The sequence below is a fragment of the Amia ocellicauda genome, chromosome 18 (assembly GCF_036373705.1).
Source record: "Amia ocellicauda isolate fAmiCal2 chromosome 18, fAmiCal2.hap1, whole genome shotgun sequence".
NCBI classification, from domain to species: domain Eukaryota; kingdom Metazoa; phylum Chordata; class Actinopteri; order Amiiformes; family Amiidae; genus Amia; species Amia ocellicauda.
This window is the reverse complement of record NC_089867.1, coordinates 3,723,422-3,743,768: the sequence shown is the minus strand read 5'-3', so window position 1 is coordinate 3,743,768 and position 20,347 is coordinate 3,723,422. Positions and strand designations below refer to the sequence as shown.

General features: G+C 38.1%; 1 protein-coding gene across 2 annotated transcripts; it reads right to left on the bottom strand.

Moving 5' to 3' along the window:
* Nucleotides 1–429: 429 nt before the first annotated feature.
* On the bottom strand, nucleotides 430–19,563 carry LOC136713409 (frizzled-6). 2 transcript variants are annotated; one of them, XM_066690475.1, is made up of 7 exons: nucleotides 19,432–19,563; nucleotides 17,023–17,476; nucleotides 9,751–9,947; nucleotides 8,370–9,387; nucleotides 7,990–8,138; nucleotides 7,192–7,608; nucleotides 430–5,655 (listed from the first exon to the last, which is right to left on the bottom strand). In XM_066690475.1, exons 2-7 carry the CDS (start codon nucleotides 17,206–17,208, stop codon nucleotides 5,496–5,498), a joined length of 2,127 nt encoding a protein of 708 aa, XP_066546572.1. In that variant the 5' UTR covers nucleotides 17,209–17,476; nucleotides 19,432–19,563; the 3' UTR covers nucleotides 430–5,495. The 2 variants fall into 2 exon arrangements, with proteins under 2 accessions (XP_066546572.1, XP_066546573.1); XM_066690476.1 differs by having other exon boundaries at nucleotides 17,023–17,377; nucleotides 19,432–19,556.
* Nucleotides 19,564–20,347: the final 784 nt, after the last annotated feature.

Below are 20,347 nucleotides of genomic sequence, written 5' to 3'. Positions count from 1 at the left end.
ATCAGGTAAAGTTGTATTTTAAGGGAGTTGTATCCAATTTACAAAACCCAGAAGCCTTCCAAAAGAATGACCCAACTGAAATGCTCTGGGGAGTTTTTTTTTTGGAAGGTTATCTGTATTTGGCCAATCAGAAGTTGTCACTTCAAAAGCAAGGTAAGCTTGAAGGAAACAAACATACACATATAGCACTCACAGTACATCCAATGCGGACAATGGTCCAGACCAACTGAAACCTTTGAATCACCCCCTCATCTACCAATCCCAAACCCAATATTAGACCAATATTAGATGTCAGTTTTTTGGGGGCAGAAGAGTCTTCTTTCTGCCCAATGCAATTGTGCCATCAAGTACCGAGTTGTCAAATTTGCCACTGGAGTATTGTTTTCATTTGGTCAGAGCCAATGTAGTACACGGGCAAACAAAGAAGTGTATATTCCAAATGATTTTATTCAAATATGAAATCAAATCAATACAAAATTGAATACCATTCAATAAAACACTGGATTGACACTGTACATTACTGGACAGGAAAGAAGCATAGTAAAACATCTGAACAAAAGAAGTGTTGGCCATAAAACAGAATGCTAGAAGAATATTTCTGTAAATATTTTCTGTATTGTATAAGAATAGGGGACATAATTGATACGTTTAAAAATTCCCTTTTATTCCTCTTAAGCATTTGTGTGTGTGTATTATAGCCAATACATCAGATTTTTGCAACAGTAAAACTGCAGACAAAATAGAAAAAATAGAAAAACACCTTCACTGTACATCAAATATTGACTCATTTTGGTAATGGATGGAAAGCATGGTAAAATCTAGTAGAGTTACCAATTCTCCTCTTCAATAAACAGCCATTCAAGTGTGAAAGGGTAGTATCTCAAGAGAACAAATTGAGGAATAATACAAAAGTATGAAAATAAAAGTTCCTTAATTTGTCCATTAAAATCAACTATTAAAGTATATGATTACATGTGCTGTCCAAAATATTTACAAAAGAAACACACATCCATCTAGGCCAATAAATAAAAATGGAACATCAAAAGCTATATGCCAATTGATATTCATGGAATATAGAAATAGTTTTAGAAAAAACAAAGACCAGCAGTATAATTACAGTGGCTGTAGAGAGGGGCAGAAGTTAACTCTGAAAACCAGCAGATCCACTCCATGTTTGCTTTGGACAAATGCAAAAGGAGATCACAGCAAACGTCAGGACTACAAAGAGGTACTTATTAGTCATCAATAGACAACTGAAAGCCCACTAAAGCAGTATTTGCCCTGTAGAGTACTGTTACATTTTGTTTCATTACTGAACATTATTGTATGGACATTCAGATGTCACCTTACAATGTATCATATGTTGTGGTGTCTTACTGTTCAGCTGTAACAAAAAAAACACATTATGCAAATTGTATACTATATTTTGGAACACTTTGATCTAGCTGAAGTAAAACATATACAAGCCTTAATGGATGAAAACTGCCTACTGACATCCCACAGAAAAATAAAGTAACTGAATATTGTGAATTCCCTTTCAAATGTAGCTGCCACAGGCACTCTCTTTCCATGTCAGAGATTATGCACGGGTGTGCTGTCTGTCCTAGTTTGATGACAAATCCACTATGAAACATTTACAGTTTTTGTAGTACATGGTAACAAAATAAGATTATATATATATATATATATATATATATATATATATATACTGCATCATTATTAAAACATTCTGAAATTAATACAAAGAAAAAAGTTGCACAAATGATGTGGGGAAAATTAAATGTCTACACTCACAATCTGTTCCTTAAGACTCAAACAATGGAAAATATAAACACAAAGTGACATCATATCCCATGGAGTGATTCCATGTTAGGTATACATATAGAATTTTTGTCCACCATCAATCTATCTTTTCCATTTCAAAGTAAAGGCACAAATGTATTCCACCAGCATTTTACATTTCCAGTATATACCCCAAGGCTAGATCAGAAACAGCAGTTAAAGACCTAACATTTTATTATAATTTTCTGATCAGTTTGTATAATTTACAATTTGTTGACAATAAATTATGTCACAATCAGTGAAAATACCCTCAGCCTTCAACCCCTGACCTGAATTTCTAAAGGTTTGAATTTTGTCCTTACAATTAAAGATTATAATGTCTATAGATGTATATCACAAAATTAAAGAATTTGATTGAAGGTTTTAGACTAGAGGAAGCAATATGTGCATTTTTAGGCACAGTTGGAATACACTTATTTAGTATGTATTACAATTGTTAAGCTATCTACTAAAACAACAAGCATATACTATTACAAACTATTCAGAAACAAAACATCCTTAGGCTAAACATTGTGTGCTTCCAATAGTAGTTTAAATGTATTAACAAAATTGTATTCCCGTGACATTTTTTAAACCACAATTTGTTAATAAATATGTTCTATACGTTTAAGAAAGGTGACATAACTGATATATTAAAAATTCCCCTATTACTATACTTGTTGTTTTGCATATTTTAGCCAATATAATAGTGTTTATTGGTATGCAACACTAAAACATTGAATATAAATCACAGCAGGAAAGCTACACTTTGCTTCCTTAATTGTATTTGCAATTCATTGCTATTAAGAAAACTATTGTTTAAATACACAAATTAAAATCAGAACAATATTTTTTGTGGTTAAATAAAAATGGGAAAATAATGCTGGTGTAGATTTTACATAATGCTGCAATACATGAAGGAAAACATATTTAAAAACTGTTTAAATCTCTCAGCATTAATTTCCTGTATTTTCTGAGATCGAGGTCGAAGGTCCTCAAGTGTAATTAATTTAACTTAATATTTCAGGGGAACATTGCACAACTAGACAACTTAAAAGTGTATGTAATGCTATACACTTTCCTGCTGCAAGTCAACAGTCCCACCAAGACCAAGTGCTTGATGCATACTTTCAAGACAGCTTGACAAGGTCAGTTTTTTTTCTGCTTGTGCTCCACTTCCTCTGTTGACAGATTACATTTCCTGCATTAAGACTCCAGTGTAAGTACATCAATTCAATATGAGATACAGTACATTTTAAAAGTACATATATTTTTAAAATGCCCAAGACAGACAAGAAATAAAAAATAAAGAAAAATGTATCAGTTGTAATTCCTACAACCTATCAGCACATTCAGCATACAGAGGTCATAACAGGTTTCCATATTTTTCAACCTTTTCCTATGATTTATAAGTATGATTAAATGTATTATTACACAACTCTTCAGGTAAATATATGGGTACAGGCTCTGAAATGCAACATTGTAATTTAAGCATTTTCTTTTGCGTTAGTTTATTATGCTGCATCATAGTATTCCCCAGTAAATGTCAAGAAGCACCTCTGAGGGGTATGTTTAAACCGAATGTGCTGGCAAGCCTAACTACATATTATGTTTTCTGGAGGACATCCATACAACTACTATCCATGCTGCCATAATTTTTCACATCTTTACAAAACTCCAGATCTCAAGACAAACTGGCTAAATCGGAGGCTTCTTCTAGACTAATTTCAGATTTTTAAACAGTTTTAAGAATGATAAATGTTAATTGTAAACAGAAAATTAGTTTGAAGTTAGACGCATGTGTATATATGTGAGTTTTAGAGTAACCAACTTTTAAAAATATGTACACTGTAGGCTACTGTAAAATATATCTTCTAGCTGCTGACCTGATGCCTATGCATAACTATTTTAATACTGACCAGATTATATTTCATTATATTTTAGAAATCTATGAATAATATGGTCAATACAAGTACTGTATAAAGCCATGTATTTTTATCATGTAAACCATGTTAAAAGCATAGGCACAATGAAGGAATATTAAGATCTACATAATTCAGAATGTAAGTGATAGTAACGTCTCACACAGCATTAAAAATGGATAGTATCTGCATTATCAGTGTTTCACACTTCACCATAGCTACAATTCAGTGTTAAGACTACATTTTCAGTGCTAAATTGTTCTTATTTCAGAAAAAGTATTTTGTAAAAAACTACTAATTTTGATAGTCCATATTACATTAATTTATCTTTGAGTCCTTAACACAAGGCCCTGGCAATGAAAGATATTCAGCCTCATTAGTCTGAAAAGAAAGGACACAGTTCACAGGAGAGTTTGGTGATGCGGTATACACTCCGTTTCAGGGTGTCCCAAGATTTTTTCAGCAGCAGGAGTGCTTCCGGTCTATATTCTCAATAGCAATGTAATCGTACAGCAGCTGAAAAACATTTTTTTGGAAATAATAATTGACTAATCACAGGGATCATTAAATAAATATACACACACACCTTTTCTGTGTATCTATACCTATGCCTATATATAAATATAATAATTAAGAGGTATATATATATACACCTCTACCCGGATATAACAGTCCTCTGGAGTCAAAAAAATCTTACAGCGTTACAGATAAAACCACATTATATATTGTTTTGGCTTCAAGCATTTCCGTTATTAATAGTCAGCAAATCATTAGAGCTAATATGCTGTGAGCAGTAAATAAATATTTTCTACAATGGTTAAATTGCATCTCCTTTCTTTAATTACAACAGTTATTTTATAAGCATACTTAAAACATACAGTGTATTATTGGACTGTGTTTAATGCTTAGGGAAATGCTAAATTCACATAAAATATCAGAAAATGCTTTAAATTACACATTCGTCCAAATGGTTGTAAAAAAGGATTTTGGTATTTTAGCAAATAGCAGCATGAGTCACTTTGCCACTTAGCCAACTATGTTATATGTAGATTGTTTTGAGTTTTTACTTTTAGAAAAGGTTCAAATTAAGCTAAAAAATGTAAAGTAATCTACAGATTTAAGCTGATCAAAAATATTTAAAATTTAAAAGATTTAAAAGATCAAAACCATTTTTGCTTTACCACGTTAAAAACCGAATTTATATCGGATTGCATTATATCAGGGTAGAGGTGTATATATATCAATCTATATATATGATTTAATTTAAATACTGTATGGATTATGATTAATTAAACATTCATACTCTAAAGCTCAGTGTTGGATGATTTTTTTTTATACATTTTAGCAACATTTTCCAATTTCATTCTACCTATATAAACTATCTATAATGTCACTTTTTATAAGGAAGGGTGGTGTTTCTTTCTCATCAAAAAACGCAAACACCTGTGCGAATCAGGTGCTGGCATTCCCCGAGTCTGACATCCTCCAAGCAAAATCACAGCCCCAAGCTCAGGCCCAAATTCATAGACATGTTTAAATCAACCCAAACGGAGCTTCAGAGTGTGGAAGAGCAACACAGAAAATGTAATCTTAATTAGACTTGATACATTAACAATCGTATTTAAGGTTTCTTGCAAAAGTGGCTTTAAGGTGGTCCGTCTTCCGCGCTGTCATTGTGAACATGGACTGGAAGTGTTCTGGCACCTGCAAGTAACCTGGAAACGGTTTACTGCTGCTTTGTGAAATGCAGGGTCAGGCACTGGAGCAGCCCTGGTCCTTGTCCTTCGTCTGTTCGGGCATAAGGTGCATCACGAGAGGAGCAGCTGCCCGTCCGCTGCTGGCCTGAGAGGGGCTGAGAGGCAGGTTGCTGGACCCTGGCCGTCCCTCCACTACATCACTCCTGGGGGTCACTCTCAATGGAACAGAGACATAACACTTCATTTGCATATTGTCCTGCAGGTCCTACTCGAAACTGTGAGTGAAACTGCTCGAAAAGGGTGTTCCTTCTGTCGCACAACACCACAGTCTTATAACTTGTAATTGCTACTCGACTGACTTATTCAGGGAAACATAAACGTACTTTTTTTAAATTGGCAGCATGTTCAGCGGTACAGTAAACCCATTCAAATCAGGCCAAAATTTTTCCCACTGTATTATCTTAAGAGGATAACATTGTCTTGAGTAAATGCTAACAGGAACCATCACATTCATTTGGACATGACAAAATTCCTATTTTATATATACAATACATATATTGCAAGAAGAACAGATCAGAGATGACCTAGAGAGGCTATAGACTGGATCCTAAGAGAAATAACGACCAAGGAGGAGAAGATGAGAAAATGAGATGTGGAAACTTTGAAGAAAAAAAAAATACTTGTTCAAAAAAGGTGGAAACATCTTGGGGTGGCATCTAAAAGTGGATCAACAAAAGCTGCTGCTGCTGATATACATCATACATGTAAATGAGTTTATATTGGGAATATCAACATTTTTCTAATTGAAGCATACGTTACTATAAGAAAAAATGTGAAATGCATTATAGCATTACAGAGCAGCAGTTCCAAACATTCATATACCTCAAATCTTGTATAATGTCATCCCGTGTGGAAAAGTATCGGGAGGGGGTTGATTGATAATTTAATTAAAACGTGTTTTCTTACACTGCTTTACAGTGTGTCTAATATATGATAAGTTAATAAGTCGTGTGAGCAGTGTCACACGCCCAAACTGCATAATACAATACAATACAATAAGAAGAACATTTCACACAACTTATTATATCATGGTATCTGATTTTGAATGAACAAAATAAATGGAACGCATGGAGCTTATGATGTTTTAATTTGAGGGGTAAATTCAATTAAAAACACGGCAGAATCGAGTAGTTCTACATGGAGCTGTTTTGGCGAGTCCGGGGCAAACACAAAGTACTGCTTTAGATAATAACTAGGACTTTGGGGAGGGATTATATCATTTTAATGTAGACCAAATTCCAGGAGGACATAAAGGAGGGAATACAAATATAATGAGAAATTGATGTACATCAAGATATTTTAATTAGACAAGAGGCCAGACAGACAGATTAATCTCTCATTAGAAAAATGAAAAAAGTATTAAAATGGTACGGTCCCAGTTGTTTATTTCACTGTGTAGATACAGTTTTGGATGTTCAAGGTAAATATCATGATTGCAGGAGATCACATGAGTTTTAACCCCTCTCATAGCGAGTGCTACTTTAGCATCACTTTTCCACAGAAGACCGGTTAGAAAAATAAAAAAACCTAGTGTTCTATAGGGACTGCACAAACAAGGTTGTAGATTATAGAGCTCTTACAGATGGTTGCCCAACCTGTGGGTAGCAACTGCTGGGTGAGATGTTGACAGACAGGAGAAGAAGGAGGAGAGGTAGAAGGAGGAATAGAACGACCAGCTTGTCATTCGTTACCTTCCATCTGGGACTCTTTGCAGGCTTTCTGATCGGCTGCTGACTCTGCCAGAGCTGCCAGCTTTGCTCCTCCTCTCGGGTAGAGCCTGACCGGCTGGTTCCCGCTCTCCAGCCTTAGACGTGGGCTGACTCCCCCGGCTGCAGGACCCTCTCTCCGCCATCTCTTTCCCGGAGGTCTCCGAAGAGACCCTCACCTCAGAGAAGGTGCCCTGGGCGAGCGCATCGTGATTGGTGATGGCTACGGTGGAGGTCCCGTGGTTGTTGGTTACTCCTGTGCTGGTCCCCATGGACTTAGAGATGACCTTCAGTTTGTGGGAGCTGGACTTGTAGTGCTTCTTCTTGTGCTGCACTCTGTCATTGTGCTTCAGGAAAAAGTCACAGGACTCCTGCAGCACTCTGCGGCTCTCGCTGATAGGACTGCAAATCAGTAATACCTGCGTTAGTTTTCTTTTCAATTACTTTTTCTCTTAGTCAGAAGACCTGGCTTTGTTTAATTTAAGTAGGACAGTTTAAGGCACATCTTGCATGTGTATATTGGACCCGATATGTCTGTACCTTCCCAAAACACAAGTGTACTTTTGTTACATTTGCAGTCTTCAATATCTGTTTGCTAGAATTTATTTGTATTTGTTTCCTGAACATATTGAAAGATGAAACATAATTTGAATACACTGCAGTGATCAGAGGATTCTATAGCTCACAAGATTATTATTTCGTGAATTTAAATCTATGCAAGTAACATTCTTTAAAAATACTTTAAATGTATTCAGAGATTCTTTGAAAGAATGGTGTCCTTACTCTCTCTTTCGAGTCTTGTTAAAGAAAAACGCCCATTCAGAGCAAGTCTTCTTACTGCTGACCCAGAATACAGAGGAGATTCCAGCCACCAGGGTCATCAGATATTTGATTAAAAACAGGGACAGATCAGGCCTTTCCAAGGTCTTTATCTGCAGGTGAAAATAAAACCAAAAGATTACACCCATTTAATTTGCAAGTTCATCTTTATAAAATGTTGCATTTGCAGCACTGCCACTGAAATTATTATTTGTTCTATATGCTATTTAAATAAAGGTTTCACAGCAAATGTATAAGATTATTTAGAAAAAAGAGCGAATTAAACTTGGGAAACTAAGGACATGCTGGTTATATTTCTTGGAGTGTGTGGTGGCATGCGTTACCTGGTAGGAGCAGGGGATGTGGTACTTCTGACAGTTATCGTGGATCCAGGTGCTCTCCCAGGTGGCCCGAAGACTTTGTTCATAGATGTAGCAACCCAGCAGAGTGACCAGGGGCACCAGGTAGAGGCCACTGAAGACGCCAATGCGGATCATGAACTTTTTCAGCTTCTCCTGATTGCGTTCGTCGTGCTGGATGACCTGGCGTACGTGGTTAAGAGAGATGATGCCGGCGAGCAGCATGGAGAGCCCGACCACCACGCCGATACACAGCGGCACCAGGATGAAATAGCGCAGGGAGTCCAGGTCATACAGACCAACGAAGCACACGCCGCTGATGTTGTCCCCCTCCACTTTGTTCAAGGCCAACAGCATGACTGTCATTGCCCCCGGGATCCCCCAGGCCACCGAATGGAACCACACCGCTTTTTTCTCAATGGCCTCACAACTCCACTTGGGCCCTGCGGCCAAGAACCAAGTGATGGTCAGGATGACCCACCAGACTGTCCCTGCTGTGGAGAAGAAATAGAGAAGCATGAAGAGGATAGTGCAGGCCTTGTTCTGTGAGCCCAGCACCACCGTCTGGACACTCCCTGGCACCACATTGGCCGGGTTGCAAGCTGTGCGGTTGCCCAGCAGGAAGCCAATGAAATAAATAAGGGACACCACACTGTAACAGACGGCATAGAAGATGATGGGCCGCTCTGGGTAGCGGAACCTCTTGACGTCAATCAGGAAGGTCAAGAAGGTGAAAAGCGTGGCGCCCAGGCAGACGATGGAGGACACTCCAATGAAGTTCTTGGCAAATTCAATTTCGTGGGCCTTGAAGTACATATTGGCACAGGGGGGAGCGCACTCTTTCGCGCCTAGGAATTTGGAGCCCTGTTCAGGTGGGGTCTTGAACTGTAAGGGGCACCAAAAGCCGAAGTCCCTCTGCATAGAGGGTGAGGCCTTTGGAGTGATCACCGGCTTTGTGGGAGGAGCAGGGGAGCCATCTGGAGAGCTGCGACATTCCCTCAATCTGCAAAGTCCATAAAATAAACAAAGGGGACAATTAAAAAGTACCCTTCCTCTTGAGAGCAGGATATGAGCTTTCAGTGTTCAGCCCTTGAACGACTCTGGAGTTAGAATTATCAATTCCTCATGCAGTCTAGAAGCCTTGTTATAAGCCCAGCCTGGAGTGAAACAGACATTGCAGATATCATTATGTCTACTCTTGAGTTATTCCATCATTATCATCACCATTATTATATGTTGTCAAGACTGTATTTGTATTCTGTGTGTAAAGTATTAAAGGGTGCTCTAAAAATACAACATTTCATATCATTATCATCATCATCAGCGTATATTATCATTTGAAACGGACATATTTGGAATTGATTACCGGTGGCAATGCAGCTCTGGGGGCCAGGTGAGCTGGAACATGTCCATGACATTCTGACAGTCTGAGAGCACCTTCTCACAGAGGGCTCGGCAAGGGAGGATGACTTTAGTGTCCTCGGTGCAGTGAGGCACAAAGGCCTGGCACAGGAACAAGTGCACATCGCGAGAGCAGTTCATGTTGATCAGGGGCACAAAGGGCTGCAATGAAAAGTACAGAAGGGTGTGAGTTCACAGCTTCCCTCAGAGACCTCGCCGACAACAAATCCTGTCAGTGGAATCAACTGTAAATCCCTTAGAGGACCAGGAAACATGGCCATGTCCCCTTCAGATTTATCGAGAACTGGCTCCATGGCAAAAATATGTTTATATGACTATTATTTCAATTCTGTTTTACAGGGTTTTGACATAATATACAATAAAAGAAAAGGTGTAGAAGGTAAACAAAGTTACCCCTCCATATACGCTAAAATACAAGGAAACATCCTGTACAGGGATACGGTGAACAGGAGCAACACAGCGGGCACAGGACACGGGTACACCCTGGACAGGACACCAGTCCATAGTAGTGAACTTAGTAAATAGCAGTAAATAAATCCATAAGGAAAACAGTAATAGGGGAACATCTGAGTATGCTGGCATTCATGTATTCCTTTCCAAGAAGTCTTTACAAACTGGATTGGAGCATAAACCCATTTATATCCTGTGAAACAGGTTGGTGTCCCTGAAAAAACTCTAACAAAAGGCAGAAAAACGCACTGCCAGTGCACTGCTGGGTATGGCATATTTTGAATTACTTAACACTCTATAAAGTATTTTATCTAAATGTACTAGTTTTGTCTGACAAATATAAGAAATCTTAAATCTGAAGAAATATTAGGAAAACAAACATTTAGTTATTCTGCTCTGGAAAACCATTTTAAATCTGCAAGCACAATAGGGACCTTTATCAATAAAACACAACAAAACAAACTGGAGTGTACTCAAGAGGTTGTTTGATTTTACAGAAGTTATTCCTAAACGGCGAACAAAGTGGTAAAAAAAAAGAAGCTGGCAAATACAAAATCTCTGGGATTTAGTAAGCTTTCAGTAATTTCATAATATGCCACATTGCTCAATGATTTGTAAAAGTCCTGGCTTCATAGCTTAAGCAAAAATGGCAGTAAAATTAACCACTGGAATGATTTAAATACAGAAATGCCATTAAATGATTTTACACAATTTCTTTAAATGCTATTTTGGATCTCACAGAGCCAATTTGTTATGGGTATTTGCACCACTTCAAATTCAACAATAATAATACACTCATGCTGAAACTCAGATTAGAACTCCAAGCAGCTATCCTACACAGTCAGCAAAACACACCCTCCATTCTTCTGTGCAATGCCAAATATTTTCCCCTTGGCTTGAAATGGCCAGCACTAGTACATATTTTTGCTTTTATCCACTGCCACAGACAAAAGAATCCCACTGGAGACTGCCGTTCCAGTCAATAGCTAAAGACAAAGTTCTTACATCACAGTTCAGCACTGCCACACTAAAGCACTGTACTCCCAATTCTAAAGCATGGTTGATGTGGCGAGGTCCATTCCCAGTTACAGATCCTAAAATAGAAACTATTTTTCATTTCCTGTGCACGTGATTTGGTTAGAAAAGCAAATAAAGAGTCTTATAATGTACTGTGCTGTTCAACAAAGACTGCGATTCAAGGACAGGATAAATATTATTCTCTTTCAGTGCATTAGGGAGGGGGATGCCTCAGGAAATTCACACAGGTCCATTTGGCAACTGAAAGCGACTGGCTAGGACTCAAGAGTGAGCCGGTCACTGGAAAGGAAAGAAAACTGCAGACAAATTAAAACCATTGTGGAAGCTACTTCAAGAAAGGAAGGAGAATAAGAGAACATAGATACATGAGCACTTTCTAGTTCTGCTACAAAGGTAATATGTCATAATGGTTTTGAAACAGAAAATCTAATTGGATGATGAATTTATGCATCTATCAGTAAAGTCAAAGATGTTTTACCAAGAAACTGTGCTGTCATAAATTGTGTAATATATTCCTGCTCATTCAGCTCGGCTACATTTCTATAAAGTGTCTATGTAATTAACATCATTCCATACAATTTCAGGTTTCTCACAATTACATTTATAAAAAGGTGTACAAAGCTGATAAAATAAAACACTGTTCATCTAACAGTAGGCTGGACACACTCTGGCCTGAAAGAAAATAACATGATCTGTGATTTCTAAAAAGGCATTTCCCAACACTGTCAGTTCTGCTCTTTTCGCTGGAATGAGATGTTTTGTCATACTAGTCAACCCTAGAGGCTGTGTTTATCATCGCTTTTGTCAGCTCAGCTACTTCTCTGTGGGATGGTTGCGATAACATGGAGTTATGTCTCTACTGAAATCTTCGACACTTGGATTTCCCACACATAGGGCAGTGAATGGCATTTGTTACAGTAAAGTCTGATGGTGCACTTTTGGAAAGAGGTGTGGAGGTTGTGGTCAAGTCTCCAGAGATGGCTTGAAGGTTATAGCAGCATGCAGAGTTGAAATGGAATTCATTTTAGAAATGAGAGGTGGCCCTACAACCAGTTTTCCTCATTTGGTAGCTAAACCTCCTCAGTCCTCATCCTCCTTGATCTCTCCGCAGCATTTGACACCTCATTCCATCCTCCTCTCCTACCTCGCTGACCTTGGAATCTCTCAAACTGCTCTCATCTGGTTCTCCTCTTACGCCAACAACTGGACATATCAAGTGACATGGCGAGGTTCCTCATCCACCCCCCAACCTCTCCTTACAGGTGTACCCCAAGGCTCCATCCTGGGTCCCCTCCTGTTCTCCCCTCGCTCTCTGGGCCCCCTCATCACATCCCATGGTGTCTCCTACCACTTCTACACAGATGAAGCCCAGATCTTCCTGTCCTTTCCCTCTTCTGACCCTCTCATCTCCTCTCACATCTCTTCTGTTTGTCTGCTATTTGTTTGTCTCGCACCACCTCAAACTCAACCTCTCCAAATAAGATCTCCTCTTTTTTTCCCCCCTCTTCCTCACATTCTGCTGATCTCTCTATCTCAATCCCCTTGGAATCTATGATGCTCTCTCCCTCTTCCTCCGCTAAGAACCTAGTAGTCACCCTCGATCCTGCGCTCTCCTACACTCAGCACACACCACGCTGACACGCACCTGCAGATTCTTCCTGAGCAACATACACCGAATCCGACCCTTCCTCACCAACTGCTCAACTAAACTGCTTGTCCAGTTACTGGTCCTCTCCCGCCTGGATTACTGCAACATCTTGTCTGCACTTATCAGCTTTTACAGTCCAGGATGCAAGACCTCATATATTATGTCAATTGGAATTTGTAAAATGTATTATGCTTTGAATTGCACTGTACTATGTCAATTGGAATTTGTAATATGTTATGCCCTGTACTGCACTGTATTTTTGCACTTTGTATTGCCCTGGATAAGGGCATCTTTTAAGAAATGAATAATAATAATATTAATATAATAATATAATAATAATTAATTAATAATAATAACAACATGGCTAGGGAGTTTGTTGCATTCTTCCGTTTCCTGTCTTGAATGCATTAAGACTCAGTTTACATGTGTCCTGAGGTCCTTGAATCATTGTTGAAGTGGAACAGGTTGTTTGGATTGACAAGCTCAATACCTTAAATTATTTGCAATACCTTGATCAAGTCCCTACATAGCAGTCTTGGTTCCAGGATGAAAATGTTTAATTCCCATAATATGTCCAAATTAGACTCTCTTCATACTTGGAATTAAACTGGCTACTGTCCTTATTGCTGCCTCCAGAGTTGTTTTTCTTTATAAGACTATGGCATGATGACTAGTTAAGGAACAAAAATAACATCACATATGGGGAAGGGATGAACAAAGATTAGCCTATATATAGAATGAAAAAAATAACTTAGTTTAGCTAGTTAGTTTGTTGTATTCCAAACATGACTGAGATGGAAAATCTAGTTGTGGTTTAAACAGGTTTTGCAACTAATGCCCCCCTCCCAAACAAGCTGCCATTCATAAAGGTAACAGATGTATGCTTTCTTTTCTTCTCCTAAACTCAAGGTAGGTACCGCTCAAGTCCTATTAAGAAGACGGGTAACTCTGAACACATACATCTTTGTATGATTTAATTCCCACCTCCCGAACCCAGCTAAACGTGTTCAGAGCAGGGAAAAAAAAAAAGTCTGAATATTATGAATGTGGATATATTACCAACAAAAGATGGAAACCAGTTACTGTGTTTTAAGAGAGGCTAAAACATCAACTGTAATTCCTCACTGAACAGCTATGGTTTACCCTTCCAAACAAAAGGAACTCTGTCTTGCTGCTATAAAACCTCAAATTGTAGTGATTAAAAACCCTGCAATTTACATATCTCTAAAAATATGAAGTGTGTTGGATTACTTCTATTTACAGCATCTCTACCCTTCAATATAGAATACATAATATATGTTATGCTGTAAGTGTCTAATTATTGTTTGTTTGCTCTTTGTAACGTACTTTGCCAATGTTTAGCAAAAGAAACTAACTCAAGATAACAAAATACAAAACACATATACATGTATGTATTATATTATAAACTGGTGTTTACACATTTAATTAGTAAAACCATTTTTAGCACAATTAATATTCCAAAGTCAAACTGGCCATAAAGTACTGCATACCTTGATCAAAATAATAAACCTAAATAATAAACCATGAAGAGTTAATCCACAAACTTAAATACCTTTATGGGTGGAATGAGCTAACAAACATTTCATCACTCAATACCAAATGGTTGGGAAATCATGATGTGCTTAAACGTGAGAAGCAGGCCCCACTTTCACACCTGCAGATTACATTTATGTTTCTCTTCCAGAAGACTCAGTTTCCAACTAGTTACAAATATTTAGCTGACCTTTGGCATACTAAGTAATGCTGTGGTTTCCTGTTTTCAGTTTAAATGCAAATCAAAAGAAGAATGTCCTTAGAAGATTGGGTTTGTCAGATTTGAGAGGTCTTCACCTTGGTCACATAAAAAAAGGAAACCACAACATCAGATACTAAAAAGTCTCCCTTAGTGTTGTGGGCAACTACCCACTCTAATTAATGCTGAAGAACAGATGTTTTGTTTTGTTTGTTTATTCATAAGCTTGTTGCATTTAAGTTATTTGTGTATTGAAACACTTTAAATCTAATATACTATGAAATTACCTGCTTTGGGTTATCAGCAACCTGAAAATTGAATAATTCTCAAAACAGTTGGAATACATTAGGTCAATATATTCATTAAGATAGTTATAGTTTATTATCTTTTCTTAATCTGACAAACTCACCTGGGGAAATTGTGGACAATTAAGTATATATATACTGACCCATAAGGAAATTTGAATGGTCTAACAACTTAAATAAACCATACATCTTCAAATCAACTATACAACTTGCAGTTACCTACTAGCTGACATCACATCCTTTGTAGGATATAGGCTGTCCAAATTCCCTTCCTTTTCTAAACATCTGTTAAAATTGAGCCTTTGTAAAACATCTGGATTATGGGTCACCTTTATGAAGTATTCCTTGTATAACGTCTGTCCATGTCTGTATACTAGTGAATGCACCAAGTGTCCGAGTGGACCTTCACCTCCAGCTGTGCTCTCAAAGTTGGGTTTAGCTAGACTAAACATAACTGTTTAGATTGAGGGAGCACATTTCTGTGTGGGTGTTCTTGCCTCTGTGTGTGTGTGTTTGTATATGAATCTGTGTGTGTGCCTGTATTTGCCCGTCTGTGCAAGTGTGAGTCTACCCATAAGTCTGCGTGTGTGTGCGAGTCTGCCTGTGTGCTTGTATACCTCTGCCAGTGTGTCGGTGTGTGTGTGTGTGCATGCAAGACTGGCTGTGTCTGCCAGCGTGTGCCGTCAGGAATGTTTGTTGGCCTTTGTGTGGAGCTGGGTGTGTTTCCTTCCTCTCCAAATCAAAGGCCCCCACAGAGAAAAGAATGAAAACGTCCCTGTGGCTGAAGAAAATCTGTTAGGCGAGACTCACCACCACTTGATATTGCAGCAGATCTCTGCTCTACGCACTTGAAAGCACTACATTAAAAAAGTAATTACAAAGTCCACAAGCTTAACATACAAGGGTAACCAGGAAAAATGTGGTAAACCAGTTACATCTAATCCGTCTGAAGGCACGCATTAGAAGACTTATTATGGTGAACCCCCCCCCATCACTTTTGTAGCAGTCAAATTATACAAATCTTAAAATGGCATGTTGCAAAAAAAGATAAAAAGAAAAAACTACAAATAATAAATGAGCTGATAATGTTCAACAGCAGGCAGATGTAGTTGTCAATGAACTAAATTATGCAAATAATCACATATGGGTAGCTTTGCTCTATTTTTGTCAGTACATTACACAAGTTGTGTTTCTGTTTTGTGGATCATTCTTATGTGGTATCAAGCTGCCTTACATACTCAGATGTCTGGTTCAAGGAAAAAATAAATATATAGTTGGTTGAAATGTAACAGTAGTAAGGTACTGATTATATATTACAAATTGATAACTTGAGAAACGTGCAATACACAAGTATCATTTAATATAGGACCTCAGCACCTGCAGCACTTTCATTTTGCATTTGTTTGAAGTTGGAACAACAATAAAGTGTCCTAGAGCAGACTCACTTTAGAAGCCTAGGGGTATGGATGTGAATTAAAATGAAATATTAAAAAGTCTGGAATAGAGCACACAAAGCCTAATCTCACTGTCGTGTACAATAGCGTAGCCTTCCCACTCTCTCCTGTGTTTGTGAGATATGAGTCAGGGTTCTTGCAGGACCTTATGAAATGACAAAAGCTATTCTTTGAAAGAAGGCCAGATACAAAGCAAAGCCATCCCACTGGTCCCAGAATGCAATGCAGAAAGGTGTCCGTTTGTGTTAAATTGTAGATTCATACCCTTGGGCTAGAGAAGCAAACAACTCCCAATCCTGTATTATTTAAAGAGGTGTGGAAAAAAAATTATACACAAAAAAAGGAATATGTTATAACAGTCCTGAATAAATCTGTACCTTTTTCATTGCATTCATTATTTTAGTATTTTTCAAGTGTTTGCTGTAATAAACAATGTTAAATGCCCTCTGAAATTAGTTTCAAGTCACAGTTATTCCATTTCTCATTCCTGGATAAACAGTCTACAAAACCAGCATCATATTAACAGCTTCACCTATATTGGACACAAAAAGCAACCGATGTGACTTACCCCCATCTGGCTTGCAGCTATATCCTGATCATAGTGCTCCATGAGATTGGGATAGAAAGTCACGTTATAGGGCATGCTCAAACACCGATGGACTTTGATGGGTTCACAGGTAAACAAACTATGCCCATGACTCAAAGGCACTGCCATCACCTCCAGGCAGAACCAAACAAGCCAGAGTCTCTGCATTTTGTTGGTGGCTGTGTAGACCAGTGAAGTGGGTTTTCAGGAACAGGTCTGGGATCAGCTTTGGATGCAGCTCCCAATTCTTCGATTGGTTCACTCGTCAGCTGCAAATCATCATCCACATTCTCTGCTCTTGTAGCTCATTGCAGTGGACAGCAGAAGAGAGCAGTAGCTGTAGAGTCAACAGAGGACCATGAGGATTGCTCGCTGCCAACCTAATAATAGTCAGTAATCCGTTTTTCTTCAGTTCGTATCAAGAGCACATTCAGTTCTGCAAGGAAACCACACACAATAAGAAAGCAGACCAAAAAGACATACAAAAAATAAGCACTACCATTTCATGAGGAATATTTTTTGGACAGACACTAATTCTGCTACATTGAGCACTTATTTCAAATTTGATCACATAAACAATCATTTAAAATGACTGTAGGAATCCAGCTGGAGAATCCTGTAGTTTACACAAGATGTGTGGAAACAAAGAGGAGGCTTCTTAAATTTTCCATTGCAGCATTTATCTATTTCCAGAAGACATTATTTTTTACAAGAAGTTTAATATCATCAAATGGAAAATCATTCAAATGGGAGGACATATAATCCAGGAAGAGGACTGTAATAACAGAAGCCTTCAATTTCCTGGGCAAGGTTTGCTGTTATTTTATTAATGACACAAATTACAGTTAGGAATGTCTCTTTCTGCTCTGGGGATTAAAGTGCTGAGGTCTGTGCTGTGTTATCTAAGGGCTATGTCCTCTCGTCTTAACTATCAACTACAGCCATGTCAATGTTTTGGCTACTTTATGGATTTCACTTCCCATACATGTAGACCAGTGGCTGTCCATACTGGTTGGTTTGACTTCAAACACCAGGCCATTTGCTGTCATTAGCCAGCCTATCAGACAAAAATGCATTCATCCTCCGTTAACAATGGTTCTCAACCCTTGTCCCAGAGGACGCCCTACCCTGCTGGTTTTTGTTCCAACCGAGCTCTCAATTACTTAATTGAACCCTTAATTAAACTAATAATTTCCTAAATCAGAGCCTTTTAATTAATTTAAACAGTAGGGGTTTTATGTATAGAACAGTAAAAAAAAAAAAAAAAGTAAGAAGAACCTGTCAAAGTCAGGGTGAAGCAAGATCAACTCTTCCACTGCTCTGTAGGGACCTTCTTCTCAAAAGGTCATTCATTTCATATGCCTTTCCTAGCTGACAAGGAAAGCAGTACAGACAGATCCAGAATCCTGACAAACTGATAATTAGCTACTTTGGGAGGAAATCAAAGGTTTCCCTCAAAAGCAATGCTTTAAACATAACTTGAAAATTAAAGTGTTTTCAATGACCACACAGTATACGCCTGGACAGGTGACATGCACTGGACATGTCAGAGACAGACACACTTCATTAAAGCACTGACTGTGCTGTGCTGTGCTGTGGACAATAACGAACAGGCTTGAACACATTAATAATACTTGTTGATACCAGCTTTGCTTCCATAGTGCCCCAGCTGCTGAGATTAACACAAAAATTTAATGAGCATTTTCCACATGTAATGCAAGAATCATTATTAACGAACACAATCAAACGGGAGAAATATACGATCTTAGTTTTCAACACATAGCTAAAATATCTTTACGGTGTCCTGCAAAGCAAATATGTTTTAAATGAAAATGTTCCTATAAAATTAACATTCCGCAGCCACATGGACTACTTGCTGTTGCGATCACATATAGAAACAACTGATATGCATCGATCAGAGCGAACAGGTGACTGTAGATCAGCAAAAGCCGCATTTGATCGTCTGTTGTAATAGTCACTAAGAAACGAGGCTGCATTCATTCCCGAAGCGAACTGGATTGTGACGATCCCGACCATTTCGTAGGCACCAAAGTTTCCCATGGTGTTCACAAGTTTGCCATCAAAGTTTCATTGCCTGTTCACCTTGCGCACGCCTTACTTATCTATTTGAAATGTCTATAAAATGCGACGATCGTTTTTCTACACAATGCTACACAATTTAATCAGATTAACGTTTTACAGGTTAATGACTTCGCTAACGTAATCCTTACTTGTCGCCATAAGACTCCGGGTAGGAAGCTTAGTAAACACGCCTGTCTCAAACACTGACAAAAAGGCCTGGGTCAGGCGAGAAGTTTTGATTTGACAGAATTAAACTTTAAATCATCCTGAGACTACATACATCGACAGCGGTCATGGCTGTGGTCTTACCTTCAGCGATCCGGACGTCTTACTGTATTTTTAAACCATTTAATGACTTTCTGTCTTCTCTCTTTCCCTCACAATACAGTTGCTTCCTGACTCCGTCCCTCCCCCTCTTATCTGGGAATATCCTGTACTTTCGGAAACTATCCAGAAGGGGGAAGACTGTGCGGCTACAATGGCTGCGTTTGTGTAGCGCAGATGTCCTCAGTTCTGCGCAGATCTACAGAATCACAACGATCCCAATTGGTGGAGCAGCGCACATCAGCGCAGAATGGAATAAAACATTAAATCAGAACTGCGCCACATTAACGCCAACATTGATTTGCATGGCATTCAATATTTATTTTCCAAGAAAGGGTTTGCGTTGTCAGGACTTGTGAAGACAAGTGAATTCAAGGTTCACAAAGAGGAGCACATTCATCATGTACGGTAGTACTGATCATATACAGTAACTAATCACGTTAAACGTAAGCGTAGAGAGCATATTCTTGAAATCTTGTTATTATGAGATAACTTCAGTATTCAGTATTGGTCTTAAGGGGAACAATGCTTTCTGGTAACAGGTATAAGTATCCATATGTTTCATTTAGCTATTTTTAGGAGTGCATATCGCAGTCAATAACTTATCTTGCCTTGTAGAGTTTGAAGAGGTTCATACTGATTATCAGAAATGTGAAAATAAATCTCAGTTGTATTGTTGCAGGTTAATGCGATTAAATTAGTTTATGTAATCTAACTTATTGTTATTGTGTCTTTCACTTATTAGAATATGAGGTGAAGGTATGAGGTGAAAAAATATTTGAAGTAGAAGATGCATTTAAAACTCAATGTAGGGTTTCTACATTATGGAAGATCAATAAAAAACATTAGTAATAGTAACAGTATGATTATTATTTTCTTCATATTCTAATTATTAACCTTG